The sequence below is a fragment of the Antennarius striatus genome, chromosome 3, assembly GCF_040054535.1.
Source record: "Antennarius striatus isolate MH-2024 chromosome 3, ASM4005453v1, whole genome shotgun sequence".
Lineage (NCBI taxonomy): Eukaryota > Metazoa > Chordata > Actinopteri > Lophiiformes > Antennariidae > Antennarius > Antennarius striatus.
In genome coordinates this window covers 3740036-3760394 of record NC_090778.1, presented here as the reverse complement: position 1 = coordinate 3760394, position 20359 = coordinate 3740036, and the positions used below count along the sequence as shown (strand labels likewise).

The following is a 20359-nucleotide window of genomic DNA, read 5'->3' as shown; positions in this document are numbered from 1 at the left end:
ATCCCTTTGTTGGAAGCTTTTCACTGTTGCCGCAGAACAAAATAGATCATATTAATCACCATCTTGCTTTAATTCCTTTAATATTTCATGACAAACAATTTATAATACCATAATTCCTGCAAACCTGAAAATAAAATAAAAAAAGGTTCCATTCTTGAAGCAACCTATAACATATAAGGATATCCAAAGGAGGAAAAAAATGCAGCATCATTACTTTAACTGTTTCAATTTAAAATATTCCAATTTGCCAAAGAAATAAAGCATATTCAGAGTCAAACATGATAGTACTGTAATGATGAGGAGCTTATTGTGGGTGAATACATGAACACACAGCAGACAGGTGCAGGAAAAGGTTCATAATGCCCCCTTTTTTTAGTTTAATCGTGAGAACAAAACAACTAATCACAAAACAACTGAGAACCAGATAACCTAACTAAACCACACAATGTCAGACAATACAATACAGATAATGAATCAATGATGAAATACCGTCACAGAAATAGAGATCACTGTAGTTGTGTTGTTTACCTTCTAAATGAGGTTTTTGTTTGTTTGTTTTGAAGATAACTTTATTTATCCCCATTGGATTTACATTGTATGTTTTTCACATCCATCCATTCATGCATTCATTCATCCATCCATCATCCATCCATCCATCTATACATACTGTACATACACACATACATCATACACGAGCCAAATCCTTATGATCTGCTGATCTACTTCCTCGCTGTTTTTCGGTTTGTTTTCTTCTCTGTTTGCAAAATTACACAGAAAAGTAAAACACAATGAAATTTGTGGGTTTGGTTCCGATCCAAACCATGAATGGAACTAACAGCAGTGAACACATAACCTCTTTGACAACAGTAATTATCACCAATTTTACAGTTCTGTCATATTTTACTTTTAGGCTTACATTCCATGATTTTCCTGCTTTGGTTGATTTTCCTGCTTTAAATGATAGATTTGTGTCAAAGTACAAGTCAGTACAATAAAAACCTTATTGAAATAATGACCTACAGTATCATCTCAGACGAATGACAGATTTGACGGAGATTTCGTTGGGCTTTTATATTGTCAAAGCAACTGAAGAGAGATGATGGGGAAAAAATGTAACTTTTTGACTTTAAAAAAACTTTTAAACTTTTTAATGGGCCCCACGACGCGCTGTCGGTGCAGACTCCTCCTGTCACCCGTAGCAAGCTGGGATACGCTTCCACAGAGCCCTGATCATCTTCAGCAGTTAGCAGCTGAAGATGAGATGATCGTAATCGAAGATGAATGAATGAAAGAACTTTTTAAAGGTTAAAAACATTTCATTTCTGACTGAAGGACACATATTCTGTCACACAGGACAGTCTAACACCACCACTAGAATAACTCTCTTCTGCAGCCTGATGTCAAAAGCCAAAAAGCCACGTGACTTACCTCCACTGGGCTGTTGGCCAACAATTTCATCTTTGCATTAAAACATTCTGTATAATGGTGATGCATAGTATTATAAATTAGGCAATATTGCATTTTAGGCTAAAAAAATGGTACAAACCCTGGGTGGATTTAGGGGTGGGGGGCAGCCGAAGCTTGAATCATTAATTCAGACTTGGAAGATGACACTCTTCTTTTGGGGAAAACAGACTTTATGAGCCAGGGGAAAAGAAGCAACAGCTCAGCTTGGATCCTGTTCAAAATGCCAGCCCTCAGTGAAAGAATGATGCTTATTGTTCATTGTATACCTGCAGACACAGACATGTAGGAGGGGGGCAGAGGTTTCGTGTTCAAGTTTCACCTGTCCTCTGCAACCCCACAGCACTGCGGAGCAACCATGAATTGGGTTTATTGAGGATCAGGCCAGTATAGAAGGGGAGGACACAGACTAACCACACATGTTTACTAGTATAATGCCTGGTGTAAAAAAACAAACTAGGTAAAACAACTGAAAGGTTATGACGTATTATGAACATCAGGAAATTCTCCAGTAGATGGGTTTATTTCTGGGAATTCTGTCATTCAAGACAAAATGGAAGAATTAGGAAATATGTTCTCAAGCCAAGAGCTTTTGGATAATCTTCTTCTTCTTCTTCTTCTTCTAATAATAATAATAATAATAATAATAATAATAATAATAATAATAATAATAATAATAATAATAATAATAATAATAATAATAATAATAATAATAATAATAATAATAATAATAATAATAATAATAATAATAATAATAATAATAATAATAATATATCACAAAATTATTCAGAACAAAATCGAGTTTCCCCAGCAATCATGGAAGTGTATAGCTGATCAAATATTCAGTCTCTCGAGCTCTCCCACACACTGGCTCTCACACAGATGGCACATGTTCACGTCCCATAGGTGATGTCATTACGGGGTCCTATGGCTCAGGTATACAGAATACAGCTACATGCAGTATTTAAAGCCGATCCTTCTCATCCCTGTTCAGTTTAAAAGCTGTTTCCTGATTGGACAGACATATCTTTAGGTGTCAGGAGGTTCCATGATGCAATTTGATAACATATGTACTTTAGAACAGTAGACAGATGCTCCGGTAAAGGTTTTGGGTTTATCCAAAACTGAGATGGCATCATCAAGTTTCTTTTGTTAGACTTGACGCGGCTCCTCCCGGGCCCCAGGGGCCTCCATGGTCCTGCCCATGACTCATAAGCAGATTCTGATTCATGAGGATTAGGGGACAGTCCCTTTGGTTGCATATACAGTAACACACCCAGAAGCTAGAGGTCTATCACTATTATGATAATAATGAATTTTGCAGAGGTCAGAATAGATAGCATCAGTCAGGACGACTGTAGTTATGGGTTTATAGAGGACAAACATTAAGATTCAAATGGTTTTGGGATTAAATTTATAATCTGAAGTAAACCAGTCCCAATAATACTAGTTGGGTTCTCTGAATTTAGCTTCATCTGCTTGTTTGTGTTGCTTTGAAAACTTGAAAAGCAATGTTTCTCAAGACTCTGAAATATCTAATTATATTGACAGTATTTAAAATTTTAGAATATTGTTAGGGAGGGCATCCGATGTCAAACTTTTGCCAAATCAAACAAGCAAATATTTTATGTTTAAATGCAAAATTTCTGATTTGAGTGTCATTAGTTTTAAGTCATATTAAGTTAGCGTACTGATCTTTTCATGTCGTTTTAGAACAGCCCAACCTGAAGAGGTTACAGTCTGGTTGACATCTGCATCACATGGGACACTCATAGTAGAGCCACACAAACCAAAGCTCCTGTTAAAGGGCAGAAAGGGCAGGAATGACTACTGGGCTTGGAAATGTTGAAGGATAACAACAACACAATTCTTCACCAGGGTAATCACCTCCAGGATCCCAGAGGGTTGCTAACACTGGACACACTAGCACACAACAAATTAACATGATCCCTCCTGGGTTTTATGACTTAGTGGTACATTGAGTTACCCTGGGCCTCACATTGCATAATAAAGTCCAATGAAGAGTAGCTATTAAACACATGGTCCATTATGTCTTCATGTACCTGATAAGAGATAATTAAAGACAGCAGTGTTTAGCAGCCAGCCAAGCAGACGGAAACATGAGATTGTGTTATCCAGTCAACAACACCTGCTACCGCTCTCCACAGCAGCACCTCATCCTTTGTGTTGTATTAACAACAACTTGATCCTGTTTCAGCCTGTCTGAGCATGAACTCCTCAGCACAGAAAAACATAAAAAGGACTGTAGATGATATTCAAGACTGGAACAAGGTGGAACGGGAACCTGAAAGACTAATATACCTGTCTGAGATATCTGATTTACGCGTCTAATGTTGACTCTGGAATCGTGTTCCCCATCTTTAGAAATACATTTCAGTAAAAAGTAGGTCTCTCTCCATCTTTTTTATTTTGATTTCACTGGTCTGGGTGGGTGAGATGCAGGACTTTTTCCTTCCTCTATGGTGTATAACAGACTGAGGCCCAGGAGTCGATGCTTAAGCACCGTGACTTATGTTGCTCCTGCCTCCTCACATTCAGACTTTATGTCAGTCCCGTTAAGTCATCAGTATTTGGAGCCAAGTCTGGAGCCAGCCACAGAGGAAATTAAAACGGTGCTCTCTGCAGTTAGCCGCACAGAGGCGGAGGGTCTGTAGATGAAAAAAGATCACGACTCACATCTACATGGATAAGAAGAGCAAATTAGACCAGTCCCGATAAATGAGAGGAATCGGTTTAAGGCGGGGTCTGCTTGGAAACAACCTGCCAGTTCCATTTTATTTATCCTTTAGCCCAAAGTACATGCTGAACATATTCCGACATCATGAAGCCTGTCCCGGTCTAAATGCTGGAACCAAGAGCAAATCCATGAACAGCTTTCAGAAAAACCCGTTTCAATATCCTCTGATGTCATATCTTGTATTGATCTATTCAATTTTATTCTATTGTTCTTGTTTTATTATAAACAGCTAATGATGGAATGAACCTAGTGCACAATGGTGGCTGAATAATTTTACTTTTAATCTTACCTATAACTGATTGGGTAAAGCTATGAATAGTTATTGATCATTCATCAGAGTTCAGGCTTCAGTCAGTTACTGATGAAAAGACAGTGCCTGAGAGCAAATAGCATGATCTCAGGCAATATGTACATATATACTTTTACATATGTGTGTATATACATTATATATATATTAATATATATATATACATTTATATATATATATATATGTGTGTGTGTGTGTGTGTGTGTGTGTGTGTATACTATATATACATAAACATGAACATACATATACGTATATGTGTGTATATAAACAGGGCAGACAACCTGTAAGAAGCATCAGTTTTTATTCAGGAATAAATAAATCATCCAAGAAGAAGGCTTTCCTATCAATCAAAACTATTTCACTTCACTTTCTATCATCACGACTAGAAGAGCTGGTGGAACATTTCGTTTACAGAACACGTGAGAACAGCACAAGTCTTTGGCATTTCCACTCCAGAATACATACAGTAAGTCTGGTCAGGCTGTGTTTGGATGCGACATCCAGTGGTATTTGTCTTCAGGGTGCTGTTTCCTGAACTAAACCTTTTAGACAAAGGCACTTTTCTCATTTCCTCTCATTACTGATCAAATGTCCTGTGTGGCTGTTTGACAGTTATTAGAATGAAGGAACTATTCTGCCAGAGTTGAATGAGAACACAAATTCCTTACAAATACCATGGTATTAAAAAAACCAAAAAACCAAACACTCCTTAAAAGTAAAAGTCCATCAATCAATATGTAGACAATTTATGGTTAAGTGCACCTTTTAATGTAATTAAACAGTTCTGAAGGTCCCTTTTCACAGTGTTAAATTACTGGTACATTATTGATGTGGTGTTTATGTTGCACATGGACCAGGTGGAGACTCTTCATCTAAATTATTGGAATGCATGTTTTATGACCTCATCATGTGTTTTACATCTGACATATGCCATCAACTACCATGTTAGGTTTTATCCCAGTAGAGTTCAACAAAATATAAAAACTCAAGTACAGTACTCTGGTCTACAGCATCTCAGAATTGCACTTAAGCACAGTGATTATTTTGCTAACTATAAAGAGGAGCTACATTCTAGCCTCTTTTCCCTTTACTGTCATGTTTGAACATTTTGCCGTTTCTCCATCAGTTTCTCCTCCAAACACTTAATCAGAATCGGATCCACTTTGGGGTCAAATTTGTTAGCAAACCAGTGGCCGTAGTTAAGAAGCCAGCGAAGCTCAGCAGCTCCATAGATGCACACGCTCCTCATGTGCGTACCTGTGCATGCTGGGTAAAGATTTCCCTCTAGATAGTTCCATTTGACCAATCGAGTTTTGCTTTTCAGATCGGTAACATCCCCTTCTGACCTAGGAATGTGTCCGGGCACCCCGGGGACCCTCACAAGGGTCGCCCAGAAGTGTTCATCTGGAGAGTACGTGTCAGCAGACCAGGTCAGAAAGTCCTTCACCACTCGGCTGTGGCTGATGTGATTCACAAAATCCCGTGAAAGGACGAAATAGGCGCTGCCGATGAACATCTCAATGCCGTGAGGCGGGGCGTCTTTGGCCGCAGTGGTTTTGACGGGAATGCGATGATATTCGTAAGGCACGTTTTTCAGCTCGTGGTGGAAGCTGAAGCGCTGTTTCTTCAGTTCGCTGGGTCGACTGGACTCCAGCATGTTACTGCCGTTAAGCTTCTTCAGTTCCGTCACCAGCTCGTAGTTCGACTTGAGCGGGAAATCCTGGCCGCACAAGTTAATGACATACTTCCATGTGACCTCTGACCTCAGCAGGTCAGAGAGACAGTTTAAGTCAGCGTTAAGTCTACTGATGTGGGCGTATTCCACAGACTCCAACTTTGAGGCAATAAACACGTTTGGAATACACCGAGCGAGGTTTTTAATCGCTTTTACAAAAGCTGGAGAGGATTTCTGATCGTAGTGAATGCAGTAGATGTTATGAGGTGCGTAGATGGCGTGAAGTATACGCTCCACCATGGGCGCGTTCTTATGCACCACCAGGGAGTAAGCCAATGGGAAGCCCCGCTCTGCATTTGACGCCGACACCTCATTGTAAGCCCTTGTTTTGATAAAAGCCGGACAGTCTGAGGTCAAGCTCGCGGTGCTATCATCGTCCACGTCCACAATGACTTTCCGCTTTATCTCCAGAGCTTTACCGACCTCCACGGGGTCCAGCTCGTAGATGGCCGTGCAGTTGATGTCATACCTGCGGTTGTGGCTTCCAGATAAGCTCACAGTGATTCCATAGGGCTCAATATAGATGCTGTCGCTCACCGCCACTTTAATGTAGACCAGCTTGAGCAGGCAGACGGCCAACAGAGACAGAGCAAACAGGAAGCACCTGTGTCTCAATCTATGTATGTAGTGGGCACATCTTATTTTCATTCTGAAAATAGAAGGGATTAAAAATAATAATAAGACATTGGATTGATCTTCAAGTTAACAGAATATTTAACCATAAAAGAAAAAAAAAAAAAAGATGCCCACAATGTTGTAAAAAAAAAGTGCATGAATTATGACAGGAGATTCATGGAATTCACAAAAACAAGAATGATTCCACACGGCTGATATGGCTCTTATTCAGAAGCTAAAATCAAACTGCAATGGTGTGACTTGCAATTTTAAAATGCTGAAATCTTTCTTGTTGTTTCTCGTTTAAAACCATCTGAGGGAGCTGGTCAAATCCGAGCGTTTGCAGCCTTACATGAGACGAATGTGAGAGCTCTGCTCACACAGTGGTGAGCTGTGAAGTGAGCTTAGTTCAACAGAAGTGTGTGTTTCTGCAGGTCGAGCAGAGCTGCCTCTGCTCTGTGTCACGCTGCTTCCTGGTAACAGGCTAACAGTGAGGTATGCAGAGATGGAGATTTCTCACTCAATGCACAAACACACGCTGATTCTTCTCTGCCGGGTCAGAACTTCAAAGTAAAGATTTTATCTTAAATAATATTAAATAAATAATTGTATTTCATAATTAGTTTGGGATTGCAGGCCACATGGAGATTAGGATTTTATGTTATGATGTGGAATAGAGTAGTTTTGTTTATTTTGTGATGGTACACTTAGTTTTTAAAAACATTTTAATTCAAAGTCTCCATCCTCTTTAACAGTTAAAATGCTCTTCAGCTGTGCAGCTCTTAGATGATGACTGGATTATAACTCTTCCTTTGATTTCTCTTAGCAGTTGTCAGGATAGTCAGACTTAAATAGCTTTAACATAGGGAAAGCATAAACATGAATTGCTGACAGAGAATCACTTAAATACAGTTTTATTTACCTTATTTCCCCCCCTTTTTGGGTGCATGATCAAATAGAATGTATTTTTCTTACATAATACACCAATATACATATATTTTTCCACTAATTGTTTGGAAAGGTAATTAAATGGATGAAAAATGACAATGAAAATTAAATGCAAAATAATTCTTCTGGACGATCCCGTGTTGCCTGATTTACCTTGCTCTCTAAAGTTGTCCTTGCGCTTCTGTCTTCAAACTTCTCCCACATACGAACCTTAATATAAAAAGAAACAAGTCCAAAGTCAAAACGCAAAGAAAGCTGCACGAAATGGAGAAAAAAAAAAGAAGACATGACAACAATAAGCCAACATAGCAGCACCACTGCGATTTAAACACTTCAACACAACTGCTGGAGCTTCGCTGGCTGAGTCTGGAGCCAGAATGCGTCTCCGCATTACGCACCGGTGTCACGTCGGAGCACTTTCCCCCCTGAAGGAATCACTCGATGACCGCAGTACAAACACTTGTAACACTATAAAGGAGCACAATACTCACCCCATGTGTGAAGACCCGACCGGTCATGAGTCCTGTCTGCTGTGCCCGGCGCTCCACCGCGGACTGGAGCGAGCGCTGGCTGGGGAGTGGCTGGAGGGGATAGTCCCGGCAGCAGTCCGCCCACTCCCCCCCCACCTCGGTCACATCGAGCATATAACCACCACCAGATACATTCACCACCCTCCTTCTAATGATTAACCTTCTTCAATTCGATCCAAGAATAAGCGAGGCTGCGCTCCACCCACCACCCGTCTTTACGCAGCCCCGCGTCGGGACGCAGCGGGACGGCAGCCACCATCACGCCCTGCCGGAGGCCACAGCTGGCATTTCCCACCCTGAAGCTGAGGCTGTTTAACCAACCAGAAAAAACACACCTAAATAAACTGAATTATCTCTCCTCCTGCTTCAGCGTGGTTTACCTGCGCCTGACAAAGAAAATAAGCAGAGGAGCTGATCTGTAACCCGTCATATCCATTTCTAGTTCTGACTGTCCAGCAAGGCTCCACACCTATATCAAAAAAAAAAACAAACACCCCTGATTTCAAACTTTAACCATGACCTACACATTTTTGTGCCTCTGGCTTCCTGAAAATGTTGCTTTTTGTTTTTTGATTAAAATCTCGTCAGGTTTCAGAGATGTGTACCTAAAAAAAGGTATAAAAGTGAAAAAATTTGACCTTGACCATGTTTTTCAAAGTCAAGGTTGTGATCTAATTTTCATCCCCTTGTTTCTTGAGATAAGTGCAAAAAAAAAAAAAATGCACCAAAGTTGAAATTTGACCTTGACCTAGTTTTCTTGTCATCTTATTTTTGGCCCCTTTGCTGCCTGAGTAATGTGCTTTTTCTTTCATCTTTCTATCTGCAACGGTTGTGACGATATTTGGTGGACGAACGGCGAACACACGAACACTGTTCGTTTGATCAATGAGTCAAAACTGTACACACAATGTTCATGAAATTTATTAAAATATAGAAAAATCTTGTTCTGCCACAAAATTTGATGTGATCTTCTACCACATACTGTCTAAATTAGCTTATCTGAACAGACACTGGTGAGAACACTAAGAATAATAAAAAATAAACACAAGAAACTGGTCTAAACACAGTCTAAAAAAAAAAAAAAAATTTGTAGATTAGTTTAAAAATCAAATTGAAATCTTTGAAACAAAATAATCCAAAGTTATATCCAAACATAGGAGATGATAGTTATTTTAACTCCTCCCCCAGTCATCTGACTCCTGGAGCTTCTCCCAGTGGTGGTCCAGAACTACGTTTGGCAGGAAGTCCTCTTCGTTCACCAGATGGATTAGCTTGACTTTCATGAGGTGGTTCAGGCTGCCTGCATCTATTAAAAAAACCGAAAGGTAATCAAACATAAATATTCAAGTCCTGCACGCTTTTTTATTAGCGAGACTTGCCCCTCAGGAAGTGTCAGAGGCAGGATGAGTGGATACGGGGTACGTCGTGTCAGCAGACAGGAATCACAGACCTGGGAGCGGTTCCTCAGGAACAGATCCAGCTTTGCTGCGCGGAGCTTCGTCTGCAGGACGTGACTCTGTTGTGTCTGCTTCGGCCTCCGTGTTCAATAAATGATAAGCCAGAGGTTGGTCTCGGAACAGTACCTGAGGAAACAGCAGAAGGACTTCATCACAAACAAGGTTTACTGACACGTCTGCTTATGTGAATGAGTTATTCATGACAGCATTACAGACACCAAACCTGAGAGATCATCTCATCTCATTACTGTGGAACAACAGGCCTTTTTAAATTTTCCCAATGAGGTGGAAGATGTTGAGGAAGAGCAGTGTGTGTGTGTGTGTGTGTGTGTGTGCTGCTGCAGACTCTACAGTGAACACTCAATAATTTACAGACTAATGCTGCGTCTTGCTCTGTCTCTACAGACCCTCCCTGGGAGGCAGGAAACAGCAAAGAGGTGAACGTTGTTCCACATCAACAGACAAGGAGGAGAGCAGACAGCGGGAGATGGTTCTTTACGGTAAATCAGGGGTCAGATGGATTCATGAGAGGATGTACAGTCACCTCAGAGAGGTTATTCCACATTCAAACTTTCTGGCACCCCAAATTCAAAATGCAAGTGATGGGTGACTTGAATTCAATTTGAAGAAGTTAAGCAACAACTTGTTCCCATCATTCGGGGCGGCGGCAGCTCAAGACCGGTTCAAGATCCGTGTGGGCCAAAACGTCTGGAGTGTGAGCTGGCAGTGGGAGGTGTCAGTTCACACCCACGGGCACTGCCGAAGTGCCCCTGAGCAAGGCACCGCCCCCTTACAAGCTGCTCATTGGAGGCGCACCACTATGGAGCTGCCCCTCACTCTGCCTCCCATTTTATATCCTTTTTGTCTACAGGCTCCTTGTGTGTGTGCGTGCGTGTGTGTGTGTGTGTGTGTGTGTGTGTGTGTGTGTGTGTGTGTGTGTGTGTGTGTGTGTGTTAGTTTCAGGGGTTGTTAACATGTTGTTAGCACGTTGTTGACATGTTTCAAGACAAGCTAACGTGAGTGAAAAAAAACAATAATTTCAATGACATTATCAAAGTTCATTTCATTACAATCTATAATCTTTATTTATGATAGTTTCATAGAAGAAATCCTACTTAGAAAAATATTACATCCACTTAATTGTTTCAGAATAAATCATGTAACTTAAAAAATGTCAGATTAGTAGAGCTCAACTGTCCGCCTGAATGCTGCAGAGCAGACTTTCATCAACAGTGCTTCCTCTTTGTTAAAAGCACCAGCCAGGGTAAAATTTATATAGATCAGGGTAAAATTTTGTATTCAGGGGGGTCACGGGATGTTGCAGTCTCTGACTGCCTTGTTATTTATTATAAATGTACTGCCTCGCAATGTTGAAGTTAAAAAGTGATAAAAATCTGTATGTACAAAGAAAATGTAATAAACTCCACCTTGGCTGACGATCTGGCATTCATGTGATTTCTGATTAATGTCTGAGACAGAAATGAAGTAAGACTAGTGAGGGATCAATAAATTTCCCCAGTAGGAAGCAGACTAAATCTGTTTTTGGCATCAGCGTCTCCACTGCAGCGATCGCTTCAGAGTGAACAATGACTATTTTTCATGCACTGTCATCTCTCTGTTTATGAGTCTCAATGAAAAGGCGATCAATGGGAGTATTTCTCATTTCCGTAGACATTTGTATGTGCTGAGTGCTGTCTGAGGTATTATTCAGTTTTGGAGACTCACCTTGTCCCAGGCGTACGTTGAGCTGACTGGGATGTTGTTGCCGAGGATAGACTCCAGCCAGCGTTCTGGAGTCTTGTGCAGTTTGCTTTTACAGTCCCTCAGCGCGCCGTCACCCAACACGTGAGCAAGGTGCCACTGACCCTGCAGGACCGAGACAAAAAGAACATCCTCTTAATTCACTAAGATGTTTTTGAGAGATAGCAGTACATCCAACAAAAAGTCTGTGTCAAGGGAGCTGGAAAGAGAGTTTGTTTGTGACACCTGCTGGAAGATTTAAGAGTTTTAAAGAGCAGAGCTTTGCCTGACCTTCAGCAGCAGCTGTAGAGAACTTCCAGGTGACAGAACTCCCCTCTGAATGAGCGTGGATAGATGTCTGCCTTTGTCTCCAGTACTCGTCTGTACGAGCACCTTCTTTCTTTTGCTCTCAAAGCCGATGTGTTGTGAAGTATTTTCTGCTGGCTCGGTGCAGCCCTGAGAGCTGCTGGCTTTCTGATCCAGCGCGTTGATGCGTATCTTCCTCTTTGCACTCGATGGAGCGGGATGCCTGGCCACTTCAAAGTCTCTGGAGCTGATTTCTGGCGCTGACCTGAACTGATTGGTCCGTCCAACCAGTATCTGGCTCGTCTTTCTTTGACTGTTTTGACTGCAGCTGTTCCTTTTTGCAGCTTCGGGAGAGGCTGGTACGGACGCCGGCGCGTCGAGGCGATCCGGCTGTCGCGTCGCCTCAGTACTTCTTGGATTATTGGGAGAATGAAGGGAATATCTGGTCTTCATAGCGAGATACAACTCCTCCATATGCATTTGCTGCTGCAGGATCTCCACCAAGGTGCTCTGACACGAAGCAAGGGAGGCGAGTGGACTTCTCAACAGACGCCTCACAAGGCAGTTGGACGCTTTCCTGCAGAAAGAATACCACTGCTGGTCAGACAACTGCTGGGTCACCTCTGTTAAAAATGTCTTTAAATCAACTGTACGAACATTTCTGCTTCTACTAAACAGTTGATAATGAATTAGAATTTGCTCTTCTTCAGCCTGATGTAAGACCCATGTAGTACCGGCAGTCAGGGAGACGGAGAGGGCCCGGATATCCGTATTAGACGTGTTGTCAGGAATAAACTTTTTAAACTTATGACCATCGGCTAAGTCTCCTACTTTACCTCAATTACAAGAACCCACGGAATGAAGAAGCTTTGAAAAGACTTTGCCTCAGTAAAAACTAAAAACCTCTGCTTTTTTAAAAACCATGTGGTAACATGAACCACATTCATTCTGAACAAACATTTACAAACATATTCGCACCTTAAAAACAAGCATCATGCTGAGCAGGATATTGATAATTAAGGCTGCGCTCAGACTGCAGGCAAATCGGATTCCAATCAGATTTCCTTTCATATCTGATTTTTAGGGCTGACTGTCCACTGTTTTTTAGCAAGTGTCCAAATGGGATCTTGTTCTGTTCAGACTGGACCACATGTTCAGACTTCATAAGATCCATCCGTTTTCAATCTGGATGCGCTAAAAATGAGATTTTGACTACCAGTCTGAACGCAGCTTTAGCATTCAGGACGGAGATACTCAAACCTGGATCAGGACGCACCCCGGCAGCACATACTGTACAGACTTTATTCTATATTTCGTTTCGCGAGCTTTATTTGTCCTTCCCTCACTTCCATGTCCACATCAATAGTTTAGAGATTCTTACAAATAACCCGCTTCCTGCACCGGCCTAAAAACCTTCAGCTGTGGACATGCTGGTCATTTTTAACATTGCCGATCTGTCAGTATTACTGAACATCCTTATGAGTGAGCGACTAGTGTCGTCTCACTAACACTGTGCTCGGTCTTCAACGAGTTCAAGGATGATCGGATGCTACTGAACTTACCGACAGGTGTGGGCGAGACGATCCTTCTCCAGCTGCTGTATGTTGAGAACCTTGATCAGCACGTCCTGGATCTGTGCGAGAGCAGCGCCGAACGTTCCTGCAAAGGAGCACAGCTTCAGTGAATCTGATTGTCATCACCATTTCACATACTGTATTTGCAATAGTAACACCAGTTGGATGTGTGCTATGCTCTCTCAAACCACCCAAACAATGAACACAAGGACAAATTCCTTGACAGAAGCAAAGATTTGACGCAATAATGCGGTACAACAAGCACCGCTTTAAAGAAAGAAGCTGTTAGAAGCTGCACCTCTACCTGACTGACTGTACATCACTAGATGACATCACATCGGCTCTATCCTGACACTGGTTTTTGTTTGTTTTATTGTTGCTTGAGACTTTAAGGTTTTACCTTCATTTTTACAGCAGGTCTGAGCCTCTGAGCTGTCACTGAACTGACAGCAGCTACAATGACTTTTTTCAGTGACCTTACATCCTCTGGTGAAACCTTCTCCAGATGCAAATCTAAAGGTCAGAAGGTTCAAACCGATCAACATGAGGAGAAAAGACCCAGAAACTGAAACCTCTTTTAAATCTCTCATTTGTAAATGATCTTTTAAGGGACGTCATGCTCTCTTGTATCCATTTATTCCATTGTTTGATTATATTGCATTTTCTGATTCAATATTTTTAGTTTTGTTTTTTTTATTGCCATGCTGTCTTGATTCTCTTTTGATATTATGGATGTTATTCTGACTTTGTCGCGTCCCAAACTTATTTTTATCATCCAGTGTGTTTCAGTCCTTCTGAGTCTTCTTTAACTGTCAAAGGGAGTTGACATAACAAAGAGAGGTGGTCAGTCACACGTCACTGATCTGATCTGCCTTGACAAAGGAAGAAACAAAATTGCACGAAACAAAAATCCACGCTCTGAATTGTTCTGACTCACACAGAAATTCAGCAGTGACCATCAGCAGCTCAGAAAACTCAATCCATCCTCTTTAAAATGACAGTTTTATACCAACCCAAACTGTCTGAAATGAATTTTAGGTCTGTTCTGCACACACTGCATCTATTCCAGTGCTCTCCTGGGAGTGGGACCCCCCCTCATGAGTTGTTTCTTCTTAGTTCCAGTCTGAGGAAGGCTGAGGGACTCTGCTGCGTAGACAGTGAAACTGCTTGGGACTAACCTGTGATATTGACAGGTTGTACTGCCTGCTGTTACTCTACCTGCATCCTCTGGACCCGCCAGAGGCCACGTTGACACGGATTTTTGTTTCCTCCTCACCTCTTCTAAAGCCATCATCACAGCCTCTGAATGTCTTCGCTGTAAAAAAAGGATCATTTGTGAAACATCACTAGCGTCACATCAAAGCTAAACAGGGAAGCGTTCAGTCGAGCGATGCTACACGTCTGTCAGAGAACAACATCAGATGTCTGGAGCTGCGTTTGAAGGAGGTATAAAAGATGCCTTTTTTTGTCTCGGTACATTTAATCCAGCCTAGAATAAAAACAGTTCACAGTCGTCTCTGAGGCTGATGCAGCTGTAAAGAGCTCTCACGTTATCTTTCTTTCTCTGAATGTCACCAGGCTCTCTGGCTCCGTCTCCGTCACCTGATTCTCTGGATTCTACGTCTGCTTTGTCATCGGGGCTGCTGCTGACGCTGCTCTGACAGGGGAGCTGCATGTGACAGTGAATCTCTGAGGATGTGTCACCTGAAAGAACCACAAAATCAAATGTCAGCTGAAGTCACGATCTGTCCCAACTACTGTTTAAAGCATGCCGCACAATGGGACACACACTGAATTAAGAAGCTCTGGTATGTGGTTTGTTCAGCACTGGACACAAAAGAATACTCTACTAGGCTTCAGTGTTAAACGTGAACATTGGATTTAGTTAAAACAGTTACACATTTCTAACAAAATTCAAAGACACATGATTATTGTTATTATCTGCAGCAGTATTCTATAACTAACATGTTTTTGGATGAATGCAGAATCATGAAGTAATGTTTTTAAATTTTGATAATAAAATTATATACAATAATGAAGTAAAATTGAAAGAATGGTTGAAACACTTTGTGATAAACAAGAAAAGGAACTTCTTTCCATGGTTCCAAACAGTTTAAAGAAATGTGGGTGAGGAGATGGTGAATGAAATTAAATTTTAAACTCCTTTTGTTGAAGCAATTAATGGGGAAAAAAAACAGCAAATTTTTGCATGAAACCAGATCAAATGTTGGATTCATGAATTCAACACTTGAATTCATGAATTCAATGATGGGGGGCTCACCTGCTTGTCTGGATGCTGCCAGAGCATCATGCTCATGCAAAACATTGTGTGCCTGGGAGTTGAAGAGCAGCTCCTTCATGTCCTCCTCCTGCGCCATGTCTCGTGCGTTGAGGCCACCAGCAGTCGTGTTGCTGGGGTCTGATCCGAACTGAAGGAGAAGTTTTGCCACCTACATAATAAACACATATTTCACAAATCTTTGATACTGTGGATAAAACATTCTACCTCATACTGACCTACTGCTGCCCTACCACAAAATATGTCTGTGAGCGGGGTTTTAATGTATAAATACATGTTTTAGGAGCTCAGACAGCTGTAGTGCTGCGATATGAACCCTGAGATGTGAACTCTGCTTTTTAGGGCGACACAATGCAGTGGTATGTCAGACATCTTTGTCTCAAAACTTTCACAGTGTGCTCCAGGAAACAACTCCATCTATCTGCTGCAAATCCAGATGAAGGGATGCATCGAGGATTTTATTTTCATTGAACCACAGCACATCTTGTTTGTCCAAAAATCACCACAGCAGAGGGAGAACGACAGAAAGTAGGTATTGGAGTTGATATTAATGTCTTTGTAAGAGGAAGCTGTTGCTTCCTATGCGTTTGTCTCACCTCATAGTGCCCAGCAGAAACAGCATCATGTAGGGGTGTGACACCATCGAAGCTTCTCACATTAACATCAGCTCCAGCCTTCAGCAGCTCCTCAACCACTGCCTTGACACCACTGGAAGAAGCTTCGTGAAGAGCGGTCCAGCCTGACAATTCAAGCCAATATTTACTGAGGAGGAACGGTTGTGTGTCTGACAGCTAATCAATGCTTCATGGGTTACAAATCTAGAAGTGATTAAGTATCTAACCTGCGTGATCCTTCATGTCGATGCTGATTCCAGCTTGAATGAGTGCTTTCACCCGTGCCAGATCTTTCCTCTTGCATGCTTTGTGCAAATAAGTCTCTCCCCATTCGTTTTTCCTGTGAAGATTGTTTTTGCTTGGGATTTTCACACACGGCTGGATTTCTGCTGCTTTAATGATAAACAAGCATTTGTGGAATACATGAAGATTAAATATGAAAAAATGTGTTGTAAAGACTGATTGCTATTAACAAATAATAAACAATACCATTAAACAATGTCACAGTCACTGTATTAACAATGTATATATGTATTTGTATTTACAAATAGGAATTAAATTTTGTTTTAAGTGTCGTTTCATTAAAATCTGTCAGGACCTGGGTGCAAACACAAGGCAGAGGCAGCAAAGATGGCATTTCCAGGACGATACATGAGTGTGAATGATACATGAGTTGGTGATTATGTCATATAACAAAGCACAACAATAGGTTAATTCAATTCAAATTCAAAAAACTTTATTTGTCCCCAAGGGGCAATTAAAGAATTACTTAATTAAGCAGTTAAGCATCACATTAAAAAATAAGTATGAAGTAAAGAGTAAAAAATTTGTTATAAATACCGGAAAATATTTTATTAAAATGATGTCTACACAAATTTCTGTTATTGAGGTGTCAGAAATACCTGAGGGGGGTGCATTCTGTTGATGTGTCTCTGCTTCCATTTCCTCTTTCTGCACTTGGTTATCAGTTTGTGAATCTAAATCATGAATGTCCATATCCTCAGCTGGCAAGGTGCTATTATAGGCAGGAAGATGACACAACAAGCTGACAGAGTCATTATCTGAAGATGATGCATCTCCATTCATGTTCTGAAGTTGATTCTGACTGTCAGCCATCTTCAGAATGACTCTGGGAGAAACACACAGACAAAGGTGGCGTATATTACGTCATCCACTGCTTTATCCAAACGAAACCCTAACCCTAATGTGTATCTGAGAGACAAACTATGACAAACACGAAGTCACAAGTTTATTTACTGGGAAGTCCGACTTTTATTGGCAAACAGAACTGCAGATACTCTGACCCTATTTTTTCTTTTTTGTACATTTTAAATACAGTACATTTATTGCATTAGATTTCTCTGCAAGAATGTTTTTTGGATCTGACCTATCAGTTCTCCCACATATTGTATTGAACTCTAATTTTTCAGCAACAAAAAAGTAGTCAAGCTATTTTTAACAGTGCAGGTGCATAGAGGAGGATTGGATCAAAAAAACTTGCAAAAGATGCAGGAATTTCATTTGCCATTGTTTTTAGTTAAACAGTTGATAACAATCTTCATGCTTTACTATTTCTCATCTGGTTCTTCCTGCTCTTGCTCCCTCTCTGTCTCTCCTGTCATGTTTCTCTAGATTTCTGCATTTGTTGGTGTTGATCTCTCTTAGTTTCACCTCCACCTTTGTCTTGTTTTTACTTTCACCCCTCTATATTTCTGTCTAGTAAGCAAAACATACAAACATTAGACAGGAGATGGAAATCACTAATGCCTCTGTGCATCTTAGTTATTAGTGAGGTTATTTATATATTCATTTGAATATATCAATGATTTAATCCACTATAGTGCTGCAGATGGCATCAGATCATCTCTGATCGTGTCTCAAATCACCACCAAATATTCCAAGATCACTTTTCTTACCTGTTTTCCTGCTTTGTGAACTCAGAGAACACTAAAGATAAGGAATCGTTTTTCAAGAAATCATTTATAGCATCACGCTTTCATCTTAATTCAAAAGATAATATTTTGTTAAGAGGATCTTTAAAGATTAAAGACTGAACTGAAACATGAATCAGTTGCACTCAGGTCCGTACCCGAGCTGCTAGCTTACACAGCGGCTAGCCGGGAACTCTTTACCAAAATGTGAGTATAAAACGCATTTTCCCTTCATATGGATAACATTTAACTAAAACACAGCTGGAATAAACTCATTCTAACAACTTTGCGGCGCTTTGTGGTTGTTATTTACCTTAAATACCGGCAGAGGGAGGAGAAGAACAGCACCGACAGCGGGTATTTGGGTGCCCCCTACTGGAGCCACAAGGCATAACTAGTAGATCGTTGAACAATCAACCCTCACAGACAGGGATCACCGATCGGTGTTCTACCTGTATTACATATCTATAACCAAGTAAAATAATTTCTAGGCGTAAAAATTAAATACACAAAACAGTAATTTTAGTGTAATTAAATATAATTACTGTCTTGTTCAATTTTGTTTGTTTGTTTGTTTCTGTCTGTCCAGCAGCACTCTTCTTCTTCTTTTCCTTTCGGCTTTTCCCTTCAGGGGTCGCCACAGCGAATCAATTTCCTCCATCTAGCCCTGTCCTTTGAATCCTCTTCTCTCACACCAACTACCTTCATGTCTTCCTTCATTACATCCATAAACCTCCTCTTTGGTCTTCCTCTAGGCCTCCTGCCTGGCAGTTCAAAACTCAGCATCCTTCTACCAATATATTCACTATCTCTCCTCTGGACATGTCCAAACCATCTCAGTCTGGCCTCTCTGACTTTATCTCCAAAACCTCTAACATGTGCTGTCCCTCTGATGTACTCATTCCTGATCCTATCCATCCTGGTCACTCCCAGAGAGAACCTCAGCATCTTCATCTCTGCTACCTCTAGCTCTGTCTCCTGTCTTTTCCTCAGTGACACTGTCTCTAGAACAAACAACATCGCTGGTCTCAACACAGTTTTGTACACCTTTCCTTTCATTTTAGCTGAAACTCTTCTATCACACATCACACCTGACACTTTCCTCCACCCGTTCCATCCTGCCTGGACACGCTTCTTCACCTCTTTTCCACACTCTCCATTGCTCTGGACTGTTGACCCTAAGTACTTAAAATCCTCCACCTTCTTGATCTCTTCTCCCTGTAACCTCACTCTTCCACTTGGGTCCCTCTCATTCACACACATGTACTCTGTCTTACTGCGGCTAACCTTCATTCCTCTCCTTTCCAGGACAAACCTCCACCTCTCTAGCTTCTCCTCCACCTGTTCCCTGCTCTCACTACAGATCACAATGTCATCTGCAAACATCATAGTCCATGGAGATTCCTGTCTAACCTCGTCTGTCAGCCTGTCCATCACCATAACGAACAAGAAGGGGCTCAGAGCAGATCCCTGATGCAGTCCCACCTCCACCTTGAACTCCTCTGTCACACCTACAGCACACCTCACCACTGTCTTACAGTCCTCATACATGTCCTGCACTGCTCTAACATACTTCTCTGCCACTCCAGACTTCCTCATACAATACCACAGTTCCTCTCTGGGCACCCTGTCATCAGCTTTCTCCAGATCTACAAAAACACAATGCAGCTCCCTCTGGCCTTCTCTGTACTTCTCTATCAACATCCTCAAAGCAAATATTGCTTCTGTAGTACTCTTTTTTGGCATGAAACCATACTGCTGCTCACAAATGTTCACTTCTGCCCGTAGTCTAGCTTCCACTACTCTTTCCCATAACTTCATTGTATGGCTCATCAGCTTTATTCCTCTGTAGTTGCCACAACTCTGCACATCTCCCTTTTTCTTAAAAATGGGCACCAGCACACTTCTCCTCCATTCCTCAGGCATCTTCTCACTATCTAAGATCCTGTTGAACAACCCAGTCAGAAACTCTACTGCCACCTCTCCTAGACACTTCCATACCTCTACAGGTATATCATCAGGACCGACTGCCTTTCCACTCTTCATCCTCTTCAATGCCCTCCTCACTTCATCCTGACTAA

The 20359-nt window shown here is 41.3% G+C and overlaps 2 protein-coding genes across 2 annotated transcripts; both read right to left on the bottom strand.

Annotated features, from left to right (window-relative positions):
- Window positions 1–4826: 4826 nt before the first annotated feature.
- Window positions 4827–8447, bottom strand: LOC137592805 (beta-1,3-galactosyl-O-glycosyl-glycoprotein beta-1,6-N-acetylglucosaminyltransferase 4-like). Its single transcript, XM_068311224.1, has 3 exons — window positions 8319–8447; window positions 7981–8037; window positions 4827–6913 (listed from the first exon to the last, which is right to left on the bottom strand). Exon 3 carries the CDS (start codon window positions 6910–6912, stop codon window positions 5623–5625), a length of 1290 nt encoding a protein of 429 aa, XP_068167325.1. The 5' UTR covers window position 6913; window positions 7981–8037; window positions 8319–8447; the 3' UTR covers window positions 4827–5622.
- Window positions 8448–9188: 741 nt separating this feature from the next.
- On the bottom strand, window positions 9189–18644 carry LOC137593009 (ankyrin repeat domain-containing protein 31-like). Its single transcript, XM_068311568.1, has 12 exons — window positions 18592–18644; window positions 17250–17476; window positions 16575–16739; window positions 16330–16472; window positions 15716–15884; window positions 14984–15138; window positions 14653–14749; window positions 13423–13519; window positions 11846–12437; window positions 11540–11680; window positions 9808–9940; window positions 9189–9663 (listed from the first exon to the last, which is right to left on the bottom strand). The coding sequence occupies exons 2-12, from the start codon at window positions 17461–17463 to the stop codon at window positions 9530–9532; spliced, it is 2040 nt and encodes a 679-aa protein (XP_068167669.1). The 5' UTR covers window positions 17464–17476; window positions 18592–18644; the 3' UTR covers window positions 9189–9529.
- Between the last annotated feature and the right edge of the window lie 1715 nt (window positions 18645–20359).

What these genes read in the sequence shown, in the direction of transcription:
- LOC137592805 (XM_068311224.1), bottom strand. Translation starts at nt 6,912, where the DNA reads ATGAAAATAAGATGTGCCCACTACATACATAGATTGAGACACAGGTGC.
- LOC137593009 (XM_068311568.1), bottom strand. Translation starts at nt 17,463, where the DNA reads ATGGCTGACAGTCAGAATCAACTTCAGAACATGAATGGAGATGCATCA. An exon ending in TTTCTGCTGGGCACTATGAG is followed by an intron (nt 15,885 to 16,329) that starts GTGAGACAAACG and finishes TTTATTATGTAG; the next exon opens with GTGGCAAAACTTCTCCTTCA. An exon ending in CGTCTCGCCCACACCTGTCG is followed by an intron (nt 12,438 to 13,422) that starts GTAAGTTCAGTA and finishes TTCTTTCTGCAG; the next exon opens with GAAAGCGTCCAACTGCCTTG.